A 20,864-nucleotide genomic window follows, 5' to 3' on the forward strand; every position below is an offset into this window, starting at 1 on the left:
ATTGCTGGAGATCGAATTGGCAACCCTACTTACCTAATTAGACTAAGTTAGAACGGATACTTGTGAATAAAACATATGGTGCCATCTCTAAAGAATTTTTTTTTTTTTTTTTTGGTGATACACCCTAAAGATATTGTTGATATTTGAAAGCCAAAAATGTTGGCAGGTAGCAGCAGCATGAGACCAATGTTTCACTAATTAACTATTGTTGTGTGTGACATTGTAAATGATGAAGGTGGCTTGAGACAAGGTTTGGTATGATGCTTCAAAGTGGCAGGGTAAATAGGTTACAGGCATGACATGTATGACCCCGCACACCACTTGTCGCACCCTTCGTGATGCTATTACCTACTTGTCTCTATATTCCGCCACAAAATCTAAATCCAATGGCCAACCTCCACATCTTCATTTCATTATTTTCCAATCACCAATAATTTTCAGTTATATATATATAACCATATTAGATATATATTAAAATTAATTAATAATATAAAATATATATATTAAAATATAAATTAAATAATATATATATTCATATATATATAAATACATAATAATTGATTTTAATATATATATATATATATATATATATTATCATTCAAAGAACGGTGGCATTATAATTAATTAGTTTCGTGTTAGTTTTATGAAATAAATTGAAATTGACTTTGAGTATGTGATTTTGAACTTTGTAGCAAGAGTAAAAAAATCAATTTTGATGAAAGAATAATTTAAATAAATAATTAAAAAATTGATAATTATATTTATATATATATATATATATATATAAATGTATTTATATATATATATATATCATTCAAAGGATAGTGGCATTATAATTAATTAGTTCCGTGCTAGTTTTATGAAATAGATTGAAATTGGCTTTGTGTATATGATTTTAAACTTTGTAGCAAGAGTAAAAAAATCAATTTTGATGAAGGAACGAATAATTTAGATAAATAATTAAAAAATGATAATTGTATTATTGATAAACTAAAAAATAATACAAAAGCATTCGAAATTTGATGTGTTTAATTTTTTAGTTTATTACAATAAATTCTATGATAATTTATTTATAGGTTTCTCAAGTTAATTTATTACAATTTTTTTATAATTTTATGTTCTGATCTAGATATTATTTTAGATATTTTTAAAGATATTTTTAGATATTATCCTAAATATTTCTAATACGTGAATTATTATTTTCTAGATTTTTTTTACTATAATATCTAGATATTTATTACAAAAATAAAATCATGAAAAATGTAGATTTTTCTATAAATATGTAGTATGATTAATATTTCAATTATATCATTAGAAAAAAATTATAGTCTTAATATTATTACTACCGGCAGTTTATATAACTTTTGGTTTAATAATAACCGTTTAATTTAATAATTATATTATCCACATCTAAAATTATATACAATATATCTACTACACAGAGTTTAAGAATTCAAATTAAAATAGTTGCTAGCTAGTGCTCCAAAGTGAACAAGCAAATACATACATCAATATAGCTGTTATCAAATTCAACATCACAGTCCCAAAGAAAATTGTTAATTTATCTTTTCGCACAGTACCATCCGTGGATTATAAGTACAACTGGATGAATTTTGCGCCTCAATTTTTAGAACAAAAGCTAGATTTCAGCTTATCAATGCAACTACGTACTGCTCATGAAATAGCTCATATAGTATAAAGAAAAATCATGGATTTTTCTACATGTTAGTTTTGTTTTAAAAGATACAAAATCTTATGTTTTTAGCTTTTATATATATATATATATATATATATATATATATATATATATATATATATAAGTTTTCTGATTGGCATATAGAGACGGGCAAAGTTAGACTAATATTTAAAGAGGGACAAAAATTAATTTTGTAATATAAAAGAGATTAAATTAAATATTTTAGGGAGGTTAAATTAAAATTTTGGGTAAACTACTAAAAATACACTCGAATAATTTTATCGTTGACAAAAATATACTCAAATTTTGTTATCGATAAAAATATCCTCAAATAATTTTAAAATACGATAAAAATACCCAACATTAAATATGTATTCTTAAAAAATACTTTATGAATTGAATTTTGATATGATTTTTGCAAGCAAGCATGATTAAAGAAATGAAATATTTTTATCATTGAAATTTGGTGATCTTTTCACTAAGTATATATTTTGTAATTTTTTTGTTAATAATCAATAATATTTTAAAAAATTACAAAAAAATATATAGTTAAAAAAAATCACTAAATTTTAAGAATAAAAATATCTTTTTTTAATTTTATTTGTAAAAAACTGTATCAAAATTTAATTTCTAAAATATTTTTTAAGAATTACATATTTAATGTTGGTATATTTTTGTCATATTTTTAAATTATTTAAAAATATTTTTATTTATAAAAAAATTTAAATATATTTTTATCATTAATAAAATTATTTAAATATATTTTTATTAGTTTATCCTAAAAATTTTATATAATTTATAAAGAAAAACTAAGATTTTGAAGAGCTATTGCTCTCTTTTCTTTACATGAGGTTCTGATTTCTGACTTTATGTAAAGAGGTGGTAAATGATGATCAAGAATTGACCTGAAATAAATTTATGACATGTGGCATAAATGTTTATCATTGAAAAACTATAATTGAAAGGTTGAAGAAAATTATATAAAGTCAAATGCGGTAACTTTTTTATTTTAACTGCATTGATAATTAGATAATTTTAATACCCAAAAATAGTTGTTCATGTGTGCTGTAGATTGAGTAAACAATTTAATTAAAGTCTTTTTTGAAAAAATAGTTAAAATAATAAATATTTATATTAAAAAATAATTTATAAATAAATTATTTTTTATTTAATTTTTTAATTTTAAAAATATTTATTTTAAAAAAATATAATAAAAAATTTTATTATAAAAGAATTTATTTTTTAAATTTTTTTATAAATATTTAAGTAACTTTTTAAAAAATTATAATTTAATTTTAAAAATTCTATGAGACATTAATGTTACTACTTTTCATAACTCAAAATTTTAAAAAAATTAAAAAAAAAGTTAATCCAGAAAAAAACTCTATAATAAATTTCTTTTTTTTAAATAACGGGCAGAAATTGTTGCGGTTCCCTCCCCTCTCCTAATGTGTGGCGTTTGAAATCCCAGAATATGTTGGTCTTTTTCTCTTGTTAATAGCCAGCCTTGAGTGGTCGTGGAAGATGAAGCCAGCTTCAATATAACCATCGTATGCGTCGTCTCTCATGGCCTTGCCTCCCCTTTTCCGTCGTTGGTGTTCTTCGCTCGAAGTCCAACCTATCACATGTCGAGTCTGCATTGGCGACATCACATTCGCCACCTTAGCCACATAAAAATTTGACCCATCATCAGTCAATCCACACAATTTTTACTGACAACAAAATATACCTAACATAATAATAATTTTTATAATAAAAATATTATATATATATATAAATTAATTATTAAATTATTTATTAATTATTATATATTTATATATAAATATATGTATTATTTATTTTATTTTAAATATATATTTTATATTTTAATATATATATTTTATATAAATAATTATTTTTTATACACATATAACATAATTATTGTTATAAAATATGATTAATTTTTAAAATATTTAATTTATAAATTAAAATACTAAAATAGTATTTTAAATAATAATATATAATTTAAAATTTTATTTTTTAGGTTTCATATTTTAAAAAAATTGAATAATCTTTTTCATAACAACACAATTGAAATATATCTTTTTATATATTAATAAATCATTATTTAAAAATTCACTTCTCATACAATTAGAAGTCAACTGATCTTACTGATATTTATAATTAAAAAAATTCTTTTAATTAATATAGTTACTATCAGAAAAACTAAAGTTAATTTTAAAAAAAAGTATACAATACTCTTTTGAGTCGATTTCTAAAAAAAAATATCAATCTCATTTAAATTGAGACTTGATCATTCTAATAAACTTTTAATGAGTTTAAATTCTTAAATTGATTATTAAGTACTAAAAATTGAGTAAAAATTTATTATAGAGTTAAATTTAATAATTTAATAAAAATAAATAAATATTATTATCATATACTACTAAAAAAAATTTAAATTGTAGTAAAAATGAAAGAGACGGATTTTTTTACGCATGTGATACATTGAGTTGAAATCCACACTTTTTTTGTTTAAAAAAATATTCACATAATATCTTCACATAAAAATAATATTCTATCAAATCATCTAATTATCAAATATATTCAGCCAAATATATATTAAATTATTTAACAATTCGTCATTCACAATATGTGAAAATGTCATCGCGAAAATATCGACCTTTCTTTTAATCCTAGGGACAAAATCGATCACAAACTAAACATGCATGAAACAGTTAGGGAACAATATTAAAACAGATGTGTATACAATGGGCGTATAGGAAGCATATCACGATGAAATGAAACTTGTGATGGCCCAAATATATACACAAACTTATTCAAATTGATGATGATATAGTTTCTTTCCCCTTTCAGGTTTTCATGTTTAAAATAATATTTTTCCTATAATAATAAAAAAATACTAAGAAGTTAACACTTTTTATTAATACTATTTTATACTTTTAAATACTTTATTTTATATTATAACTTAAAATTTAGTATTTAAAATATAAAATATTAATTAAAAATAATAAATTTTGATGATTTTTATCCAATCTTTTCATAAATAAAAAAAATGAGTATCTTTTATGACTTATTCAATTATTATTAAAGATTAACCCACACACAAATATATATGTTTTAACCTTTTGGTTGTATATAAGGTCCTAATTATTTAAACTCACTGTCAAAGAAGTATAAGCAGTGTATGTATGATCAATATCTCTAAGATGTCGACTTATAATTCCCTTGTCCATACATGTTCTTCGTTTCCAACTTCAACTTCGTTATTGTTTTGAATTTTTTTAAATCTTTATTTTATTTTATTTTTATAGTCGGAACACATTAAAGAAATTGGGTGGATTCAGAAATTTGGAAAAATTGCTAAATAAGACCTCATTAAAACTATTGTAATTTATAAAATAGATTCTTCTATGATTTAGTAATTTGATTTAATTAAGATTATAGAAATTATTAGTTTTAATCATAATAATATAAATCAATTTCTCTAATAATAATTGAATAAGTCATAAAGGATATCAAACCCTCTATTTAATTATAAGAGAATTTTTATTACTCAAAATATTGTTTTAATAATAATTAACACAGATAGAGATGGAGCCATCTATTTCAAGCCAGAAAATAATGATGGTGACCCTAGTAGACCATGGCTCATGTTATGTACAAATTAAAGTTATTACTATAGTAGTAGTGGCCTATATGGATACGTACTCAATAATCACAATGGCACATGCCAATTAAATTAAATACTATAGGTGTCAAATCTTGGTCTATATATAGGGGAGTGTAATTGGCATATGTTGTAGTATATTCACAAAAACTAGCGAGATATAATACCTAGACTCCTAGAGAACAACCTAAGTCTAATTTATTTGAATATACAAAATATAAATAATATATAATTGTTCCAGTTATATATAACAATAATGGCTGCTTTAGAAAGCAAGCGTGTTCTTCTTGCAGTTTTAGTCCTCCTTTGCTTCTTCTCCATCCAAGCTCGAGGTACTTAGCTTCCCGTTTGGTCTCTAGTACGAACAATAAATTTTTATTTTATTAACTTTTATTGCAGGTTTCTTAATTATCTCTCAGTCTTCTTATTATCTTATATTTTTTTTTTGGCCCTCTCTCTATATGTGCAGCACGAACATTGAAAGAAATTAGTAACTTAACTAATAGAGGTGCTCATGATAACAAAGAGGCGCACAATAGCAAATTTAAGGCGGAAGAACATAATCATCATGATGAGGTTAATGGTGGAAGTGAAGTGTTCTCAATGGATTACACTCCAGCCTCGAGGAAGCCACCGATCCATAATTAATTAAATAGTTTCCAATTTTATTATATTTTTTGGTATAATTAACTAGCTAGTTTATATTATAATATAACGTTTATCGTGATGTAAATATTACCCAGATCTAAAATATAAGCCACAATAAGAAAAGTATCAACTTTTTGGCCTATTTATCTTGCTGCAACGAAAGACTCTCTCCGCCGTTAAAACCATATGTATAGTGTTTTTCCTCCTCTATCTTCTTGCATACAGAAATCAATTTTTCTGCCCGAAAACCATGAGAGGTTTTCTCCAAATTAAAACTTCAAAACTACTTCATATGTATTCATGTATATATATATAGTGTGCATGTGTGTGTGTGAGAGAGAGAGTCTCAAACAGCTGAATATAACTCTCCAAAACCATGCATACACATATACTAATATGTAATTATTATGTTTGACTTTTACGTATAACACCACTCAAAATATATAAATTAATGGTTAATGTTAATAATTAAATGGTACGATTCAAATAAGTTGTAGAAAATATATAATTATAATTTTATATTTATTAGAATAGTTTTGGGCGTTGATTATGTGTTAGGCTCCATATATGGAGTGCAATTGCAGTATATTACAACTTTTTACTATATATTTTAAATGCTATTTTTTAATTAATTTCATTATTACAAAATAGGCTGAAAATAAAGCACATACATGTTATATTATAATTACATGTATTTTTATTTACATGTTATAAACTATTTTATATTTTTTTACAAGAATCAGCTAATTATATATGAATACAAGTAGAGTAGATAAGCAGAGATGTATAAAAAAGAAGGCTTTAAAATCTTTCAACTTTTCTTTTATTGTATAAGGTGGGATTTGAATATTTGACACTTGTTTAAACTAACTAACAAATGAGGAAACACTTAACCAAATTAAGTTGGTATTGGAATTTTCAACTTTATTAAAAAGGGCAAGATGATCAGCAAAGTTCATACATAACAATTGGGCCGTTACTATTGACATCTGAAACTAATTGGGCCTAAATGCCCAAAAAAGTTTCCACGTTACTCAAAGAAGGGCTTGGCTTGTTGCCTTGTTCCCACTGGCACGTTACCTTTTTGAGCAGTAGAATCCTTAATCGGTAATCGGCGACGTCGCTCCTGTTGGAAAGGGTTAGCTAATAGATCTCTCAGCTCAGCTGACATCCATGGTCATGGTATGTATACGCCTCTCTCGATTCCTCAACAAACTAGACAACATGGGTCAAAGCCAAAACCATGGCAGACATCTCCTACTCCCTATTCAAACCTGGGAATATCATATGCATTGATGATGACAATGTAGAATTGTTGTTTATCCTCTCATCAACTTCCAATTCCCTCTTCTCAACAACCTTGTTTCCTTTCTCTTGAGGATTCGCCACCTTTTCAATACAACACCAATATGAAGACTAAATATTTCTTTGGCCAAATGTGTTCTGTCTTTGGTGTTACTTAACAGGTGGAAGCATTCGTTTATTGATGAATTATTGTAGAATATTACATTCAAAACTTATGTTCAATTCAAAGTTGTCGAGTAAAAGTAGCTTATTGAATATTTAAATTTTAGTTTGATGATGGCTTTGCATCTATATTTCTAGGATTAGTTTTGCTAACTAACCAACTAGGGATCTTTGTTCATGTTTACGAAAGACAATGATCTCTCAAAAAACACTATTTTTGTTTTGGGACAATATGAACTTTCTATAAAGAAAATCCATTAAATAGTGTCGCAATTACTTTTGTAAGAATTTTATTTGTATTTTGTAAAAAATTTTAAACTCCCAATAAATTCTTTTCAACATAACCACTACTACCAGTCTACCACCACCTTTTTCATTCTCATCAATATCACTTCTACCTTTATTATTGATTTTGCATCAAAATGTTATACGTCTCTTCATTCAAAATTTTACTCTTGACAACAATTTATAATTTACAAAGTCTCATCAAAGAAATTCTAGTAATTACCAAACATTTTAAACACGAGCATTGACACACAAATGCTGTAATTCCCTCAATAACTTAAAACTGTAACAGAGCATTATCGACTATGGCAACGGACAAGAACTAGCGTAATCAACCCCCCCCCCCCAAAAAAAAAATACCCACCCCAAAAAAAAGGCAAAATAGCATCTATGAATTTTCCAAAGTGATTGAAATTCAATAAACCCTCCTTTCCTTTGCTCGCTTCCAGGAATTCTGACCCCTAATCTTCCACTTGGTATTCCCCACAGTTCGATTTTGTTCTTCAATTTCACGTACCTTTCGCTTCCTACAATGAAGATGAATGAGGTGAGTAAATATCCCAAAAAGCATAGCAACAAATACAAACAAAACGAACAAACTTAAGAATGGTATTTTTTGAATGGTCAAGACTTTTATGACCCAACTGCCTTATTTTGGCAGATAAATTAGACGGTCCAGCCGATTGGTCCATTTTGACAACCCTAGTATTTTTCTGATTACCCAGCGAAATGTGTCTTTTACTGCAAGTGCCTATTTTACCTATATGCCGCAAGCTTTTGATCAGAAAGCAACTCATCTGCAATGGTTGCTTTCCTCTCCTTCTTTGTTAATCTTTCCGAGTAGAATTCTGATGCATCTTCTACAACTGTTCCCACCTGGTCATATTCAAATGACAAAAATAAATAAATAAAAATAAAATAAAATAAAGTAAAATTGAATGCTCACCAACAGAGATTGTAATTTTATACCAAGTAACATCAATCATATGCTTGCCTATGATATATATATAGATTGGGTATACAACAATGAACTTGCCTGGAAATACTTGGGAAGTGCCTTTGAGTTAGAATCACCCTTCTTATAATGCCGTTTTGGATCTAACGCAGACCTCAACTGTAACAATAAACACAGTAAGAGTGTAAGGATCCCATTCCACTTGTGAAACTAAGGGATAAAAGTGTGTTATATAAAAAATAAATGTTAGGCGACCAATATTTTTCTTTTGTATTTGTCTTGCATTTGAGCCAACACTAATCAACTCATTTTTTTTTTCACTGAAGGTATTAATCACCTAACATTCTCCTAAAAAATATTACATAGCTATTATCATGATTCAAATAACTGGGAACATACAAATTTGTTATTAATGAATATTATATACATGCCTACACATTTTACTCCCCAAATGCTAACCGATCCCATTGGACTTTCAGCTGCCTGAAAGTTTGTCTTCCCATTATAAACATATACAATATTATTTACATCAATCAAGCTGAGAACACCAGCAAAGTTTTCAGGAAGCATCAAACACCCCACAAATCATTGAAGATAGTTAAGTTGGCCCAAAAAAAGGGGTAAAACAGACTATGAAAAGGGATCTTGTTAGGCAAAAAGACTAACATGAAATAAAGTTAACTTGACAAAGAATCTAAATCTGAGTAACTGTTCTTTCCATTTTGAATGTAGGTACATGTTGCCCAATCCAAGGAAAATATAAAATGGCAAAGATATCAAAACTCAAAAATCACCTTCAACAACTTTAGATCTGTCTGCAACTCAGGAGTGATGGTTTGAGCAGGCATGTCAAACCTGACATACATACAAATAAGATCAGATAACTACATATTACATGATTTCTTTTTATAGTTTCCCGAAAAGAGAAAAGAGGGGGCGGGGGGGGGGGGGGGGGGAGAAAGATATAACTAAACAATCTCCTAATTCTATTTGATTAAAAATGGAAGTCACCACCCCTATACCCAGCCCAGCTAGTCAGCTGTGTAAAACTACTTAAACAAGTAATAAAAATAAGATTTTTTTAGTTTTAAAAACAAAAAGAAACTTAACCATGGTTGCATTGCAAAAGAAAATTTGCTCCAGAAAATATATTGCATACCAATCTTTTCCAGCAGTATCTTTAGCTTGTTTTCTCAGTAATTTGTTTAACTTTCTAGGATCATTAGGAGGAACAAAAAGGCCATCAACAAGCTCTGTATTGGGTTTCCAAAGACTACTATTAGATGTCTCACTTTGAGGTTTGTTATGACAAGCATCTGTGGCTTTTGATGATGATGGAATCAACAGCTGTGGTTGCCATGAAAGTCCAACCAGCAGTTTACCCTCCGGCATCCCTATACTGAAGCAGATTGCACAATCAAATAACCAAGAGTTACATTTAATCTCTTTTTTAAAAGAAAAATCGACAATCTAAATGAGATTTGCTAAAAAATATATTCTAAACTACAGTAAATTTCATAAAACATCATGGAAATTGGAAACTATGCAAATTTTTACGGCAAACTTTGAGAATTGCAGCGGGGTCTAACAAAATGAGCATGGTGGGGGACAAACCAAATTAAAATTAGGTCATATTAAGTTAAAAAAGGCATAAAACATAATATAAGGTTGGAAGTGCAGCCACATAACTCAAACAAAGTTTATATTTTCCACGTTGGGTATTTTATACAACTTGTTGAATTTCCATATTTTCTATTTCACATGTTTAAGTTTGATTTTTTATTTTTCTTATTTTCATAATCACATTATCTGCCATTTTATACCTATTAATTGGTTTTGGTTATTAACGATGTCAAAATTTTGTGGCGGGTCTTTCACTATAAAGACGACGACAAAGGAAAAATAAAGCGAGAATTATGCAAGGATAGGAAAAAACGAAGGTTGCTAGAACCGGACCGATTTAATAGTGCCCAAACAAGCACTGAACCGGTTTAATTAAATATATAATAAAATTATTAAAAAATTAACTCTCCATATGTGAATTTCTGTAAGTCAATCAAGTCACTCTCCAAAACATCCAAAACATGTATCCAACCTAAGAATCATAAGCATAATTCAACCAAATCATATGAAGCCATATAGTAAATTCAATGCAGAATTGTGGCAATGTTTTTATTTTGAATCAATAACAGCAAAACAACCATTCACCAAAACAAATACAATAGATTGGATTTAAAAATCAATCTCAGCAGAATTAATAAATTAAAAATTGAATTTATAACTCAATCTCAGCAGAATTAATTCACTATGAACGGACTGAATTCAAATAAAAATTCAAAACATTCATATCTCAAAATTCAGCAGAATCATCAATAATACATCATATGCATGTTCAGAATAAATTTCAAATTTCAGAGGGATAGAGTCACGAGATAGAATCAGGAAGACTTAGAGACTGAGACTTGAGACCTGAGAGGGTTGAAGGCTTGAAGCAGAGAAGAAGAGACTTGAGACCTGAGACCTGAGAGGGTTGAAGCAGAGACCAGAGACTTGAGACACGACGAAAGGTAGAAAATCAGCGACTGCCAGACTCCACGCGAAGAAGAGAAGCAACGACGACGAGACACGGTGCGGAGCAGAGAAGCAGAAACGACGCCGGCGAGGAGGGGAGAAGCAGCGACGATCCACGGCGAGGAGCACAGAAGCGGCGACGATCCACGACGAGGAGTAGCGAAGCAGCTACAGAGAGAACTCGGACAGAGAGGGCGACAGAGAGAGAAGGGAGAGAAAGGCTCGGCGATGAGTTTGAGCTCTGAAGTGGGATGGTGGGTGGTGGGTGGTGGCTCTTATTCGAATTCGAAGAGAAGAGAGGATTATGGGTGGGATTAGGGTTTTCTGCTGGGTCTGGGTGTGTGTCAGTGAGAGAGAGAGGGGGAAAGGGGTGGGGTAAGGGTGTTATAATTACTCGTTTATTAATTTACTGGTTTATTAATTTATTCAATTAAAAAGAATTGTTTATAATAAAATAATAAGTGTAATAATCTTGTGATAATATTAAAATTATAATTTTAAATTTTTTTTATTAAGATTAATTTGAATTATAATAATTTGATTAATAAAAATATAGCATATTATGTATTATTTATTTTTTTAATCTAATATTAAATGTATTAACTTTAAAATAGTTATTAATTAATTTTAGTAATTTATTTTTTTTAATAAATCAAATATATGTGCTCAATGTGACTATAAATAATCTAGTAATAATTAGATCCACCAACAAATTTTTATATGTTGTTTTATTATCAAATAAGAATATATCAAAATCAGCTCAAAATAAAAAATAAATTATTAGAGAATTCTAATGTACAAAATTCTCTAATAAATAATAAATAATTTAAACTCACTAAAAAATAACTCAACACTTTTCTTTGATACCTGTAAAACATATACCTGAAATAATATTATATCAATGTTAGTATATAGTTTTACAGTTATCAACCTTATTTACTATATGTGACTCCTTCTTAAAAGTTATTCTACATACGTATGCAGTCGAAAGATAAATTACTGGACTTTATTTTATTTTTCTAAATTACTATAATTATGCATTATTCATTAAATGCTACTTGTAATATTGTAATATAATTATAATAAAGATATTTTTCTAAAATAAATTTAGAAGAGAAAATAGTACTTTTATTTTGGAGGAAAAATGAATTCATGAGGAATTGGCACTTCACTTTTATTAGTTGATAATGTATTAAATATTGATTTTATATAATTATAATAAAAATATTTTTCTAAATTAGTATAATCATGCATTATTCGTTAAATGTTAATTGTAATATAATTATAAACAAATACTCTAAAACATCATTATAATCTAATATAAATTTTAAAATATCTTCTAAATTTAAAATACTTCGTGATGTCTTTAGCAAAAGTCTTAAAATTTTTAAAAATATACAAATTTAGAAGTTAAATAAAAAATATATCTAAACATAAAATGCCAACATAAAAATTTGTCATCAATCATCCTAAATTAGTAAAGTTTGGATCATTGTTGGAGCATACAAATTTTACTCGCGAGAGACTCTATAAGAAAGAATAGGGATGGCAACGGGTCCTCATGTGGGCAAGGACATGCCCCCCGTCCCCCGCCACCCATAATCTGTCTCCGTCCACATGACAGGTAACAGGGACCCCATATCCGTCGGGGATCGTGGTCTGTGGGCTTATCCACAAATTCTTTTTTAATTCAAAAACATAAAAAAAATAGAAAAATTGAAAAATAAAAGATGATTAACATTTAATACGGTCTAAGCCTTAAACTCAGCATTATAATGCAATGTCCTAATTTTTCATTAATAATTCAAATCCTAAACCCTAAATCCAATTTCACAGCAACAAAATCTATCTCTAAATCCAAATTATCAATTAATAGAATTCAAAACCTAAACTTAAATCCAATTTTACATTAATAGAATTCAAACCATAGCAATTTTATCAATTAAAAATAAAAATATACATTAAAATCAATGAGCGATGGCAGAGCAGAAGCGGAATAGACGCGGAGGCGGTGAAGCTTTGAGCAGGAAACAATGAGCGACGTAGTGAGAGGAAGAAGGTGGGCAGCGGCTCTCCTTTGACGGTGATAAAGGACGGTTCTTCTCTGGATGGCGACGAAGGCGGATCTCCTATGAACAGCGACGAAAACGATAACTCTCGTCTGGACAGTGACAAAAATTGCGATGGTTCTCCTCAGGCGCACAGAATAAAGACGGCTTTCATGTCCTCTGGACGGCAACAAAGTGGTGATGGTTCTCTACTCGTCAAGCGCGTAGCAGGAAGACGGCTCTCCTCTCCTCTAAACACTGAGACATGGCTGGTGATAACAGATCTGAAAAACCTGGTGATGGCAGAGACATGGCTGGAGCAGCTTCGTCTTCGCAGAGTAGAGGTGGTGACGCGGGTGCAGGCGGCGCCAATGCTATGAGAAGCAAGCACGGAGCGACACCGACGACTCAGTGAGAGGAAGAAGGTGAGTGATGAGAGAAGATTATGTCGATTCGGAAATTTCTCAAAATAAGAATCACTTCGTTGGTATCATAGTCAAACCGACAATCTATCCTCTCAAATCAAAGTTTAATTTCCAAATACAAAATATATAACCGAGAGTAATTAAACTCCAGTCGTTCTTCCCTAGGATGCAATCAAAGTGTTATGCTTTCGGTTGTGAGGAAAAAGGGGTTTTGCTAATCAAAGAACAAAAGATTAAAGGAACTAAGAAATAAAAGAACTAACAAATGATCAAAATTGCAATCAATGCCATTAACAAGGAAATAAGATCAAAACTAGTGAAAATGTTATAAATGCATAAAAAGCCTTGACTTGAGAAATGAGAATTTAAGGAATCCTATCATCGCCAAAACCACAACTATGATAATTATGATGAGTCAGCCTCGCTTCGTCTACCCCTAACATCGAGGAATAAGTCAAACAAGCATAACTGACCTTAATCCGTAAGTCTTAGCTAACTTAACAAATTAATTGGTAAAAGGCTAGCGTCAATGGAAACAAGAGTCAACTAACTACCTAAGAATTACCACTAAATGTCGAACATTATGACTCTAGTATCCTAGGAACTCAAATCCCAAGCCAAGGTGTGAAAATTTACTCAAAATTACCAAGTGGCATTTTCACAAACACTTGGTGGGCATAATACCAAAACATAGGAAATTTTTTAAAGGAAAAATAAAAACTATGACCAAACTATTCACAATATCGACAATTAACATTTAATCAAACATAAAGAAAGCATAAAATATTAAATTCATCAATCAAATTTTCAAGAAACCCAAAATTAGAAGTATTGACAAAGTAACTTGAACCAAGAGAAAATGAAAGCAAAAATGATATAATTAAAGAGAAATTGAGAGTACTTACAATAAAAGAAGCAAAATCCAAGATCAAAGCTTGCTATAAAATGCTACAATGAACCCTAATTAAAAACCCTAAGAGAGCTCTCCCTAATCTACACTACTCCTACTCCTACTATGTAAAACTATGTAAAATAAAGTTCTAAGTCCTAATGAAAAGCTTCTCCTTCATATGGCTTCAATCTCCCTTCATATAGCACTTCAAAACCAGCTGTAGCCTTCCAAAATTGGGCCAGAAAAGCCCCAAAATCACGAGCCACATGACTTTTTAATGAAGTCATGCACAGGGACTTGTGCGTATGCACAGATGTGTGCGTACGCACACTTGCTAATTTTTCACCTATGCGTATGCACAAGGTTGTGCATAGGCACATGACGTGCTGAAAATTACCGATTAAGAATTTATAATGGAAATTAGCGTTGTAAGTACAGTTCTTAATCGATAGAAATTTCACGTATCAATTTAAAAAAGGTTGTCACAAATTTAGAACAAAATACTGGGAGTAGAATTCCCAGGTCGTCTCCCAACGAGTTGCTAAGAGAGTACAATTTATTGGTCAGGAGTTTTCTCAAAAATTTGGAGTCTGGAAAATGGGCAAATAAATAATAGTAAATTAAAGCAGTGGAAATTAAAAAAAGGATTTGATGTAATTAAAATAAAAGTCTTGACTTGGAGAAGATTAATAGGAAGTTCTATCCTTGTTGAAAATTCCCAAGAGTAACAGTAAAAGGTTGTTATTTTTACTTAGTTAACCTTTACTGAATAAAGGAAAGTCAAGTAATTGAGCTGACTCTTATTCACAAGTCCTAGTCCTCTCCCTTAGGAAGGATTAGCGTTAGTGACTAGAGAGCCAGCCAACAACTTTCAATTTCAAATTAACTCTTGAGTATTCCAACTCAAGGGTCTCCTATATTAATCAACTCCAAAGTCAAGTTGAAAGACTACTCCATTGACATGGATACCATTTTCGCATGCATGTAAAGGGAGTATGGAGAAGACATGACAATAAAACTCAATTGAAAATAATCAACAAATAAAGGAATTAAATAGAAAAGTATCCTTGTAATAATTAATTTCAAAATCGAAGGTATCCATATAACTCTAAACAAAGTAAATGGGAATTAAAAGAGTAAAGGAGTAGGAAACAAACTAGAATGATAAAAACTTCACGGGGGTAGTAACTCTTCTCAATATCTAACTCAAAAGCATAAAACTAGAAATCTATGAATGTGAAGAACCCTAGAGAAAGTAGTAATTTCTCTTCCAGATTCCAAAAAACTAAAACTAAAACTAAAATTGAGAATGTGTGAATGTCTTGAGTCCCTCCTGTCCCCTGGCTCTAGTCTGTGTTTTTGGGCCGAAAATTGGGTCCAAACTCAACCCAAAATCACCCCCAGCGTTTTCTGCAAATTCTGCACGTGGCGCATGCACATGTCGCGCGTACGCGTCAGGTACACGTGCGCGTCGATATGGGATGCGCCAAGTTGCGCGTACGCGTCGCTTCTTCCTAGTAAGCTCCTTAGTTTCTGGTGTTCCTTCCAGTTTTGCAAGCTTTCTTTCCATCCTCTAAGTCATTCCTGCCCTATAAAGCCTAAAAATACTTATTAATACACGGATCACGGCATCAAATGGTATAAAGAGGAATTAAAAGTACACAATTTAAGGGCTTAGAAAGCAAGTTTTCAATCATAGAATGAGATTGGGAAAGATTTGTAAAATCATGCAAATTGTACGAGTAAGTATGCAGATAATTGATAAATACCACTCAATTTAGCACAAGATAAACCACAAAATAGTGGTTTATCAGCACACTTGCTGATTTCTGTACTTGTGCGTGGGCACAGAGTTGTGTGTAGGGGTGGCAAGCGGGGAAACCCGCCCCGCCCCGCCCCGCCAGAAGCCCGCCAAATATCCCTTTTTTTTTACTTTTAACTATTAAATAATATATATAAAGGCATAAAAAATCTCTCCTATTTTTTACTTTTAACTATTATAATTTCTAAAAGTATGAACAAATTATAATTTTTATATTCACAAACATTAAAGTCTTTGTAATTATAAATATCTAATAAATATAATTATAAACCAAGTTTTCATCCAAAACATAATTATAAATATTGTTCCCAAAGCAAAATAAACATAATCCAAAACATAATTATAAATATTGTCTCTAAAACAAAATAAATATAATCCAAACCACTCAATTTTCATCTTCATTTTCTTGTAAGTTGGGTTGGGGGAAGTTGGGTTTTGGCAAAAAAATTGTAAACATACCCCTTGCTAAAAAAATACTAAGCCCGGCGGGTAAGCCCGCCCCGCCCCGCCAAAGCCCGCAGTTTAAGCGGTGCGGGTTAGGCGAGCTTTTACTATTTGGCGGTCCCAATTTTCTAGCCCAGCCCACATTTTTTGGCGGGTTACGCAGACCGGCCCGGCGGGTTTAGGCTCGTTTGCCATCCCTAGTTGTGTGTGGGCACAGGTGCTGATTTTGACCCTTATGCGTGGGCACAGAAAGTGTGCGTGGACACACTTTGAAATGTTTTTTTCCTTTGTTTTCTTCATGTTTTCTCCCATTTTGCATGCTTTCTTCCACTTCTACCAAACTATTCTTGACTCTAGGACCTGAAATCACTCAACAAACATATCACGGCATCAAATGGAATAAAGTGGGATTAAAATCACTAATTTAAGCACAAAAATGCATATTTTCACATTTAAGTCTAATTTAGGGATCAAACACAAAAGTATGCTATTTTGGTGATTAAGTGTGAGTTTATGTGATGAAATCCGTCCAAATCAAGTCAAAATATCTCATCAAATATGGACTCATCAGTGAGCCGCGGCAAGGGAGGAAGGAAGAGGAAGAAAGACAGAGAAGATGAGACCTGAAAGAGTGAGAGTGATTTGATGAGAGAGTGGGGGAGTGAGTCAGAGGCGTGAATTAGGTTTTCTATTTCCATTATATATATATATATATATATATATATATATATATATATAAGGATATTTATGTAATTTTATCTATACAGGTATCACGGGATGGGTACCTCTCTCCCTGCCCCTATCCCGTTTATTAAATGGATACCTATCCCCCGTCTCCGCAGAGAGAAAATGATCCCAAACCTGTCCCCCAGTGGGTAAATCACCATGGATACCTGCCCCACCGGGGAAATTGCTATCCCTAATGAAGAATGATAATTCTTTCTAATCTCGTGGGAGAAAGTAGTAGTTCGATATCTACTAAATCCAACACCTGAATATATAATACATTTAATCAATGTAAAGATAGAAACATGCATGTATTCATTAATGCAATTGCAACGCTTTGGTTTCAGTTACATGAAAATTTTTATACATGTGCAAGCACAATTGTCATTAAGTCGATCTTCGAGAACACTCCAGCTCCTTGCAACTGATCTGTTAAGTCATCGATCATCGGCAATGAGTACTTATTTTTCACTGTCACTTTGTTCAACTGTCGATAGTCCGCACAAAGTCGCATTCCTCCATCTTTCTTTTTCACTAATAAAATTGGTGCTCCCCACAGAAACACACTCGATCGAATGAACTTCTTACCCAAAAGTTCTTCCAACTGAGTCTTAAGTTCAGCCAGCTCTATCAGAGACATCCTATATGGTGCAATTGAAACTGGACCCACGCCCGACACCAAATCTATCGTAAATTCAATTTCACACTGAGCTAGAAATGCAGGAATATCTTCAAAAAACACTTCAAAAAACTTCTTAACAATGGGGAATTTGATCAAACTTTTGCTCGTCACCCGATGCATTCACAGCTAAAAGGATATAACCTTGACATTCTTTCCCACTACACTTCACCGTCATAGAGTTCAAATAGTAGCCTTTAGCTACCACAGCTCCTCCTTCGCCTTCCGGCATAAACCGAATCGATCACTCAAAGCAATCCAACAACACATGATTCTTTGATAACCAATCCAATCCCAAAATCATCTCCAATCCAACCATCGGTAAACAAATCAAGTCATGATCAAATAGCCTATCTTCTATCTAGAAGGTCCTTGCCTACAACCTACAACCTAACTTAGTTACAATAGTTTGGGATGGAGTATGCACATGCAAATCGAAGGATAAGTCTGAGATTTCAACTCTAGTTCAGTAGCTTTATCAAATGTAATAAATGAATGTGAAGCACCAGTGTCATACAATACAGTTAAAGTCTTGTCTCCAAACACACACTTACCTCTCATCTGAGGTTCCCACATAGGCACGTCATTGGCATTCACCGCGAACACACGTCCTTGTTGCTGATTTCGACCCACATTTTGATTTTTCCTACGAGGACAATCCTTGGCAATGTGTCCAAGTAGTACACAAGTATAGCATACACCTTTTTCTCTTGCCTGGGGATATTGGTCATAGTTAGTCCTTCTGAATTGTCCTTGTCTTTGAGGATGCTGAGGGGCGTGTCCACCCCTTTTAAAGTTCTGACCTCTCGGGAAAAAATACTTCTCACGACCTGGGTTGTGGTTACCTCCACGAGTATTTCTTGCCAAAGCCATCTTCTTAGCACATTCCTCCATAACTCTCACTTTGTTCACTAGTTCAGAGAACCTCCTTATATCCAACAGAGCCATAGCAGTCATAATGGTATCCTTAAGCCCTCCTTACTATTTGATACATTTCTAATTTTCATAGGACTCAGGAGCACCCTGACAGACTCTCTAGAACCTATAGAGCTCCTCGAACTTGCTGGTGTACTCAGCTATTGACATGAACCCCTTACTTCAGCTGCATGAATTCCAACTCCCTTACCCCCTCACTAATTCAAGAAAGTATTTCTTGTAGAAGGCAGTTTAAAATAGCTCCCACAGAATGTCTACATTTTGCAGTTGTAGTAGTCGGCACTCTCCTTGCCACCAGTGCTGAGCCTCACCCAATAACTGATATGCTGCAAACTCCACGAATTGGTTTTCAGGAATATGTTGAGCTTGCAACGTACACTCCATGGCTTTAAACCAGTTATCAGCTTGAGTAGGGTTTGTCAATCCCTTGAAAGTCGGTAGGTTAACCTTCAGAAAAGTAGCTAATGTCATCGAGACACCATCTAAGTTGTTCTCAATCCCTTATCTGTTTCCATTTTTGGCTGGTTGTGCTATTCGTTCTATAGCATGAGTAGTTGCAATAGCTCTCGCTTGCATCATGTTAGACAAATTAGTCATCACCGCCATAAATTCAGCATGGTTGTTAGCACAGGGGTTATCCTCACTCTCTCTTCGAGTACGTGATTGACCTCGTCTGTGAGTTACCCTTTGGGGTCCTGTCTATACCAAACAATCGATATCAAGGTGATCAGTCTCAATATCTCATGCCTAGTGCTTCAATTATCCCAAAAAGGTACTCACAAACAAGCATGCTATGCATATCAAACAGATATCATAAATAGCACGAAAGATAAATGACCTAGAGTATGTAGTGAAGCTCAATCGGTCCATCCCTCAGGTTCATGAGGACGAACCGCTCTGATACCACTAAATATAACACCTATCACCCTAAGCCTTACCTTTAGCCATAAGGCAAAGGTGGATAAAGCATCACGATAGTTTTAAAGCTCAACATATACTATATAATCAAGAAGTATTAAAACTAAAAGCCCTATAAAAGAAATATAAGATCAAAGATGGATATAAGCGCGAAGCATTCACACACGATAACTAAAACTCAAAACTCAAAGGCAAGATATATAAGGCTATAGATACAAAATAAATAAGGTAGTAAATAAGATCATGTGTAATATACACAATAGCAAAAAGCAATCTAGTCATAACCCACGGAGTTTAAACTAGCTTGTTAAACAACATATACAACGGAGTTTTTAAGTTAAAAATAGATACATCATGTCTCTCAAAGTTTAAGCCTCTAAGGCAACAAAGTACAATAACCAAAAGTGAGAGATACTATAACAAAATAAACAAAATAAATCTGAGTCATCCTCCGCTCTGTCACCACATCTGTAAACTCACCGAGGTGGGTTGCGACCTGCATCTAAAAAACAACAATAATATATGGTGTGAGAACCGGGAGTTTTCAGTATGGTAACAGTGCTCAATAAATAAGATATAAGATTTCGGGAATCAAAGGCAATCCTAGAACTTCTCAACAGTTATAAGATTCAACTTAAAACACATAATTAAATTTTAAACCATCACCAGGGTTATCTACTTA

The 20,864-nt window shown here is 31.5% G+C and overlaps 1 protein-coding gene and 1 long non-coding RNA gene across 3 annotated transcripts; one reads left to right on the top strand and one right to left on the bottom strand.

The window, feature by feature from the left end:
• The first annotated feature begins 5,484 nt into the window (after positions 1-5,484).
• On the top strand, positions 5,485-6,171 carry LOC140175864 (uncharacterized). The gene is made up of 2 exons (XR_011866723.1): positions 5,485-5,698; positions 5,836-6,171. It is a non-coding gene; the product is annotated as an uncharacterized lncRNA (long non-coding RNA).
• A 1,746-nt stretch (positions 6,172-7,917) lies between these two features.
• Positions 7,918-11,691, bottom strand: LOC112715858 (rRNA-processing protein fcf2). Of its 2 annotated transcripts, none has more exons than XM_025767677.3 (6): positions 11,191-11,691; positions 9,881-10,115; positions 9,516-9,576; positions 8,803-8,880; positions 8,527-8,642; positions 7,918-8,293 (listed from the first exon to the last, which is right to left on the bottom strand). In XM_025767677.3, exons 2-6 carry the CDS (start codon positions 10,111-10,113, stop codon positions 8,182-8,184), a joined length of 600 nt encoding a protein of 199 aa, XP_025623462.1. In that variant the 5' UTR covers positions 10,114-10,115; positions 11,191-11,691; the 3' UTR covers positions 7,918-8,181. The 2 variants fall into 2 exon arrangements, with proteins under 2 accessions (XP_025623462.1, XP_025623461.1); XM_025767676.2 differs by having other exon boundaries at positions 9,881-10,120; positions 11,191-11,688.
• Positions 11,692-20,864: the final 9,173 nt, after the last annotated feature.

Source organism: Arachis hypogaea, chromosome 10 (genome assembly GCF_003086295.3).
Source record: "Arachis hypogaea cultivar Tifrunner chromosome 10, arahy.Tifrunner.gnm2.J5K5, whole genome shotgun sequence".
Lineage (NCBI taxonomy): Eukaryota > Viridiplantae > Streptophyta > Magnoliopsida > Fabales > Fabaceae > Arachis > Arachis hypogaea.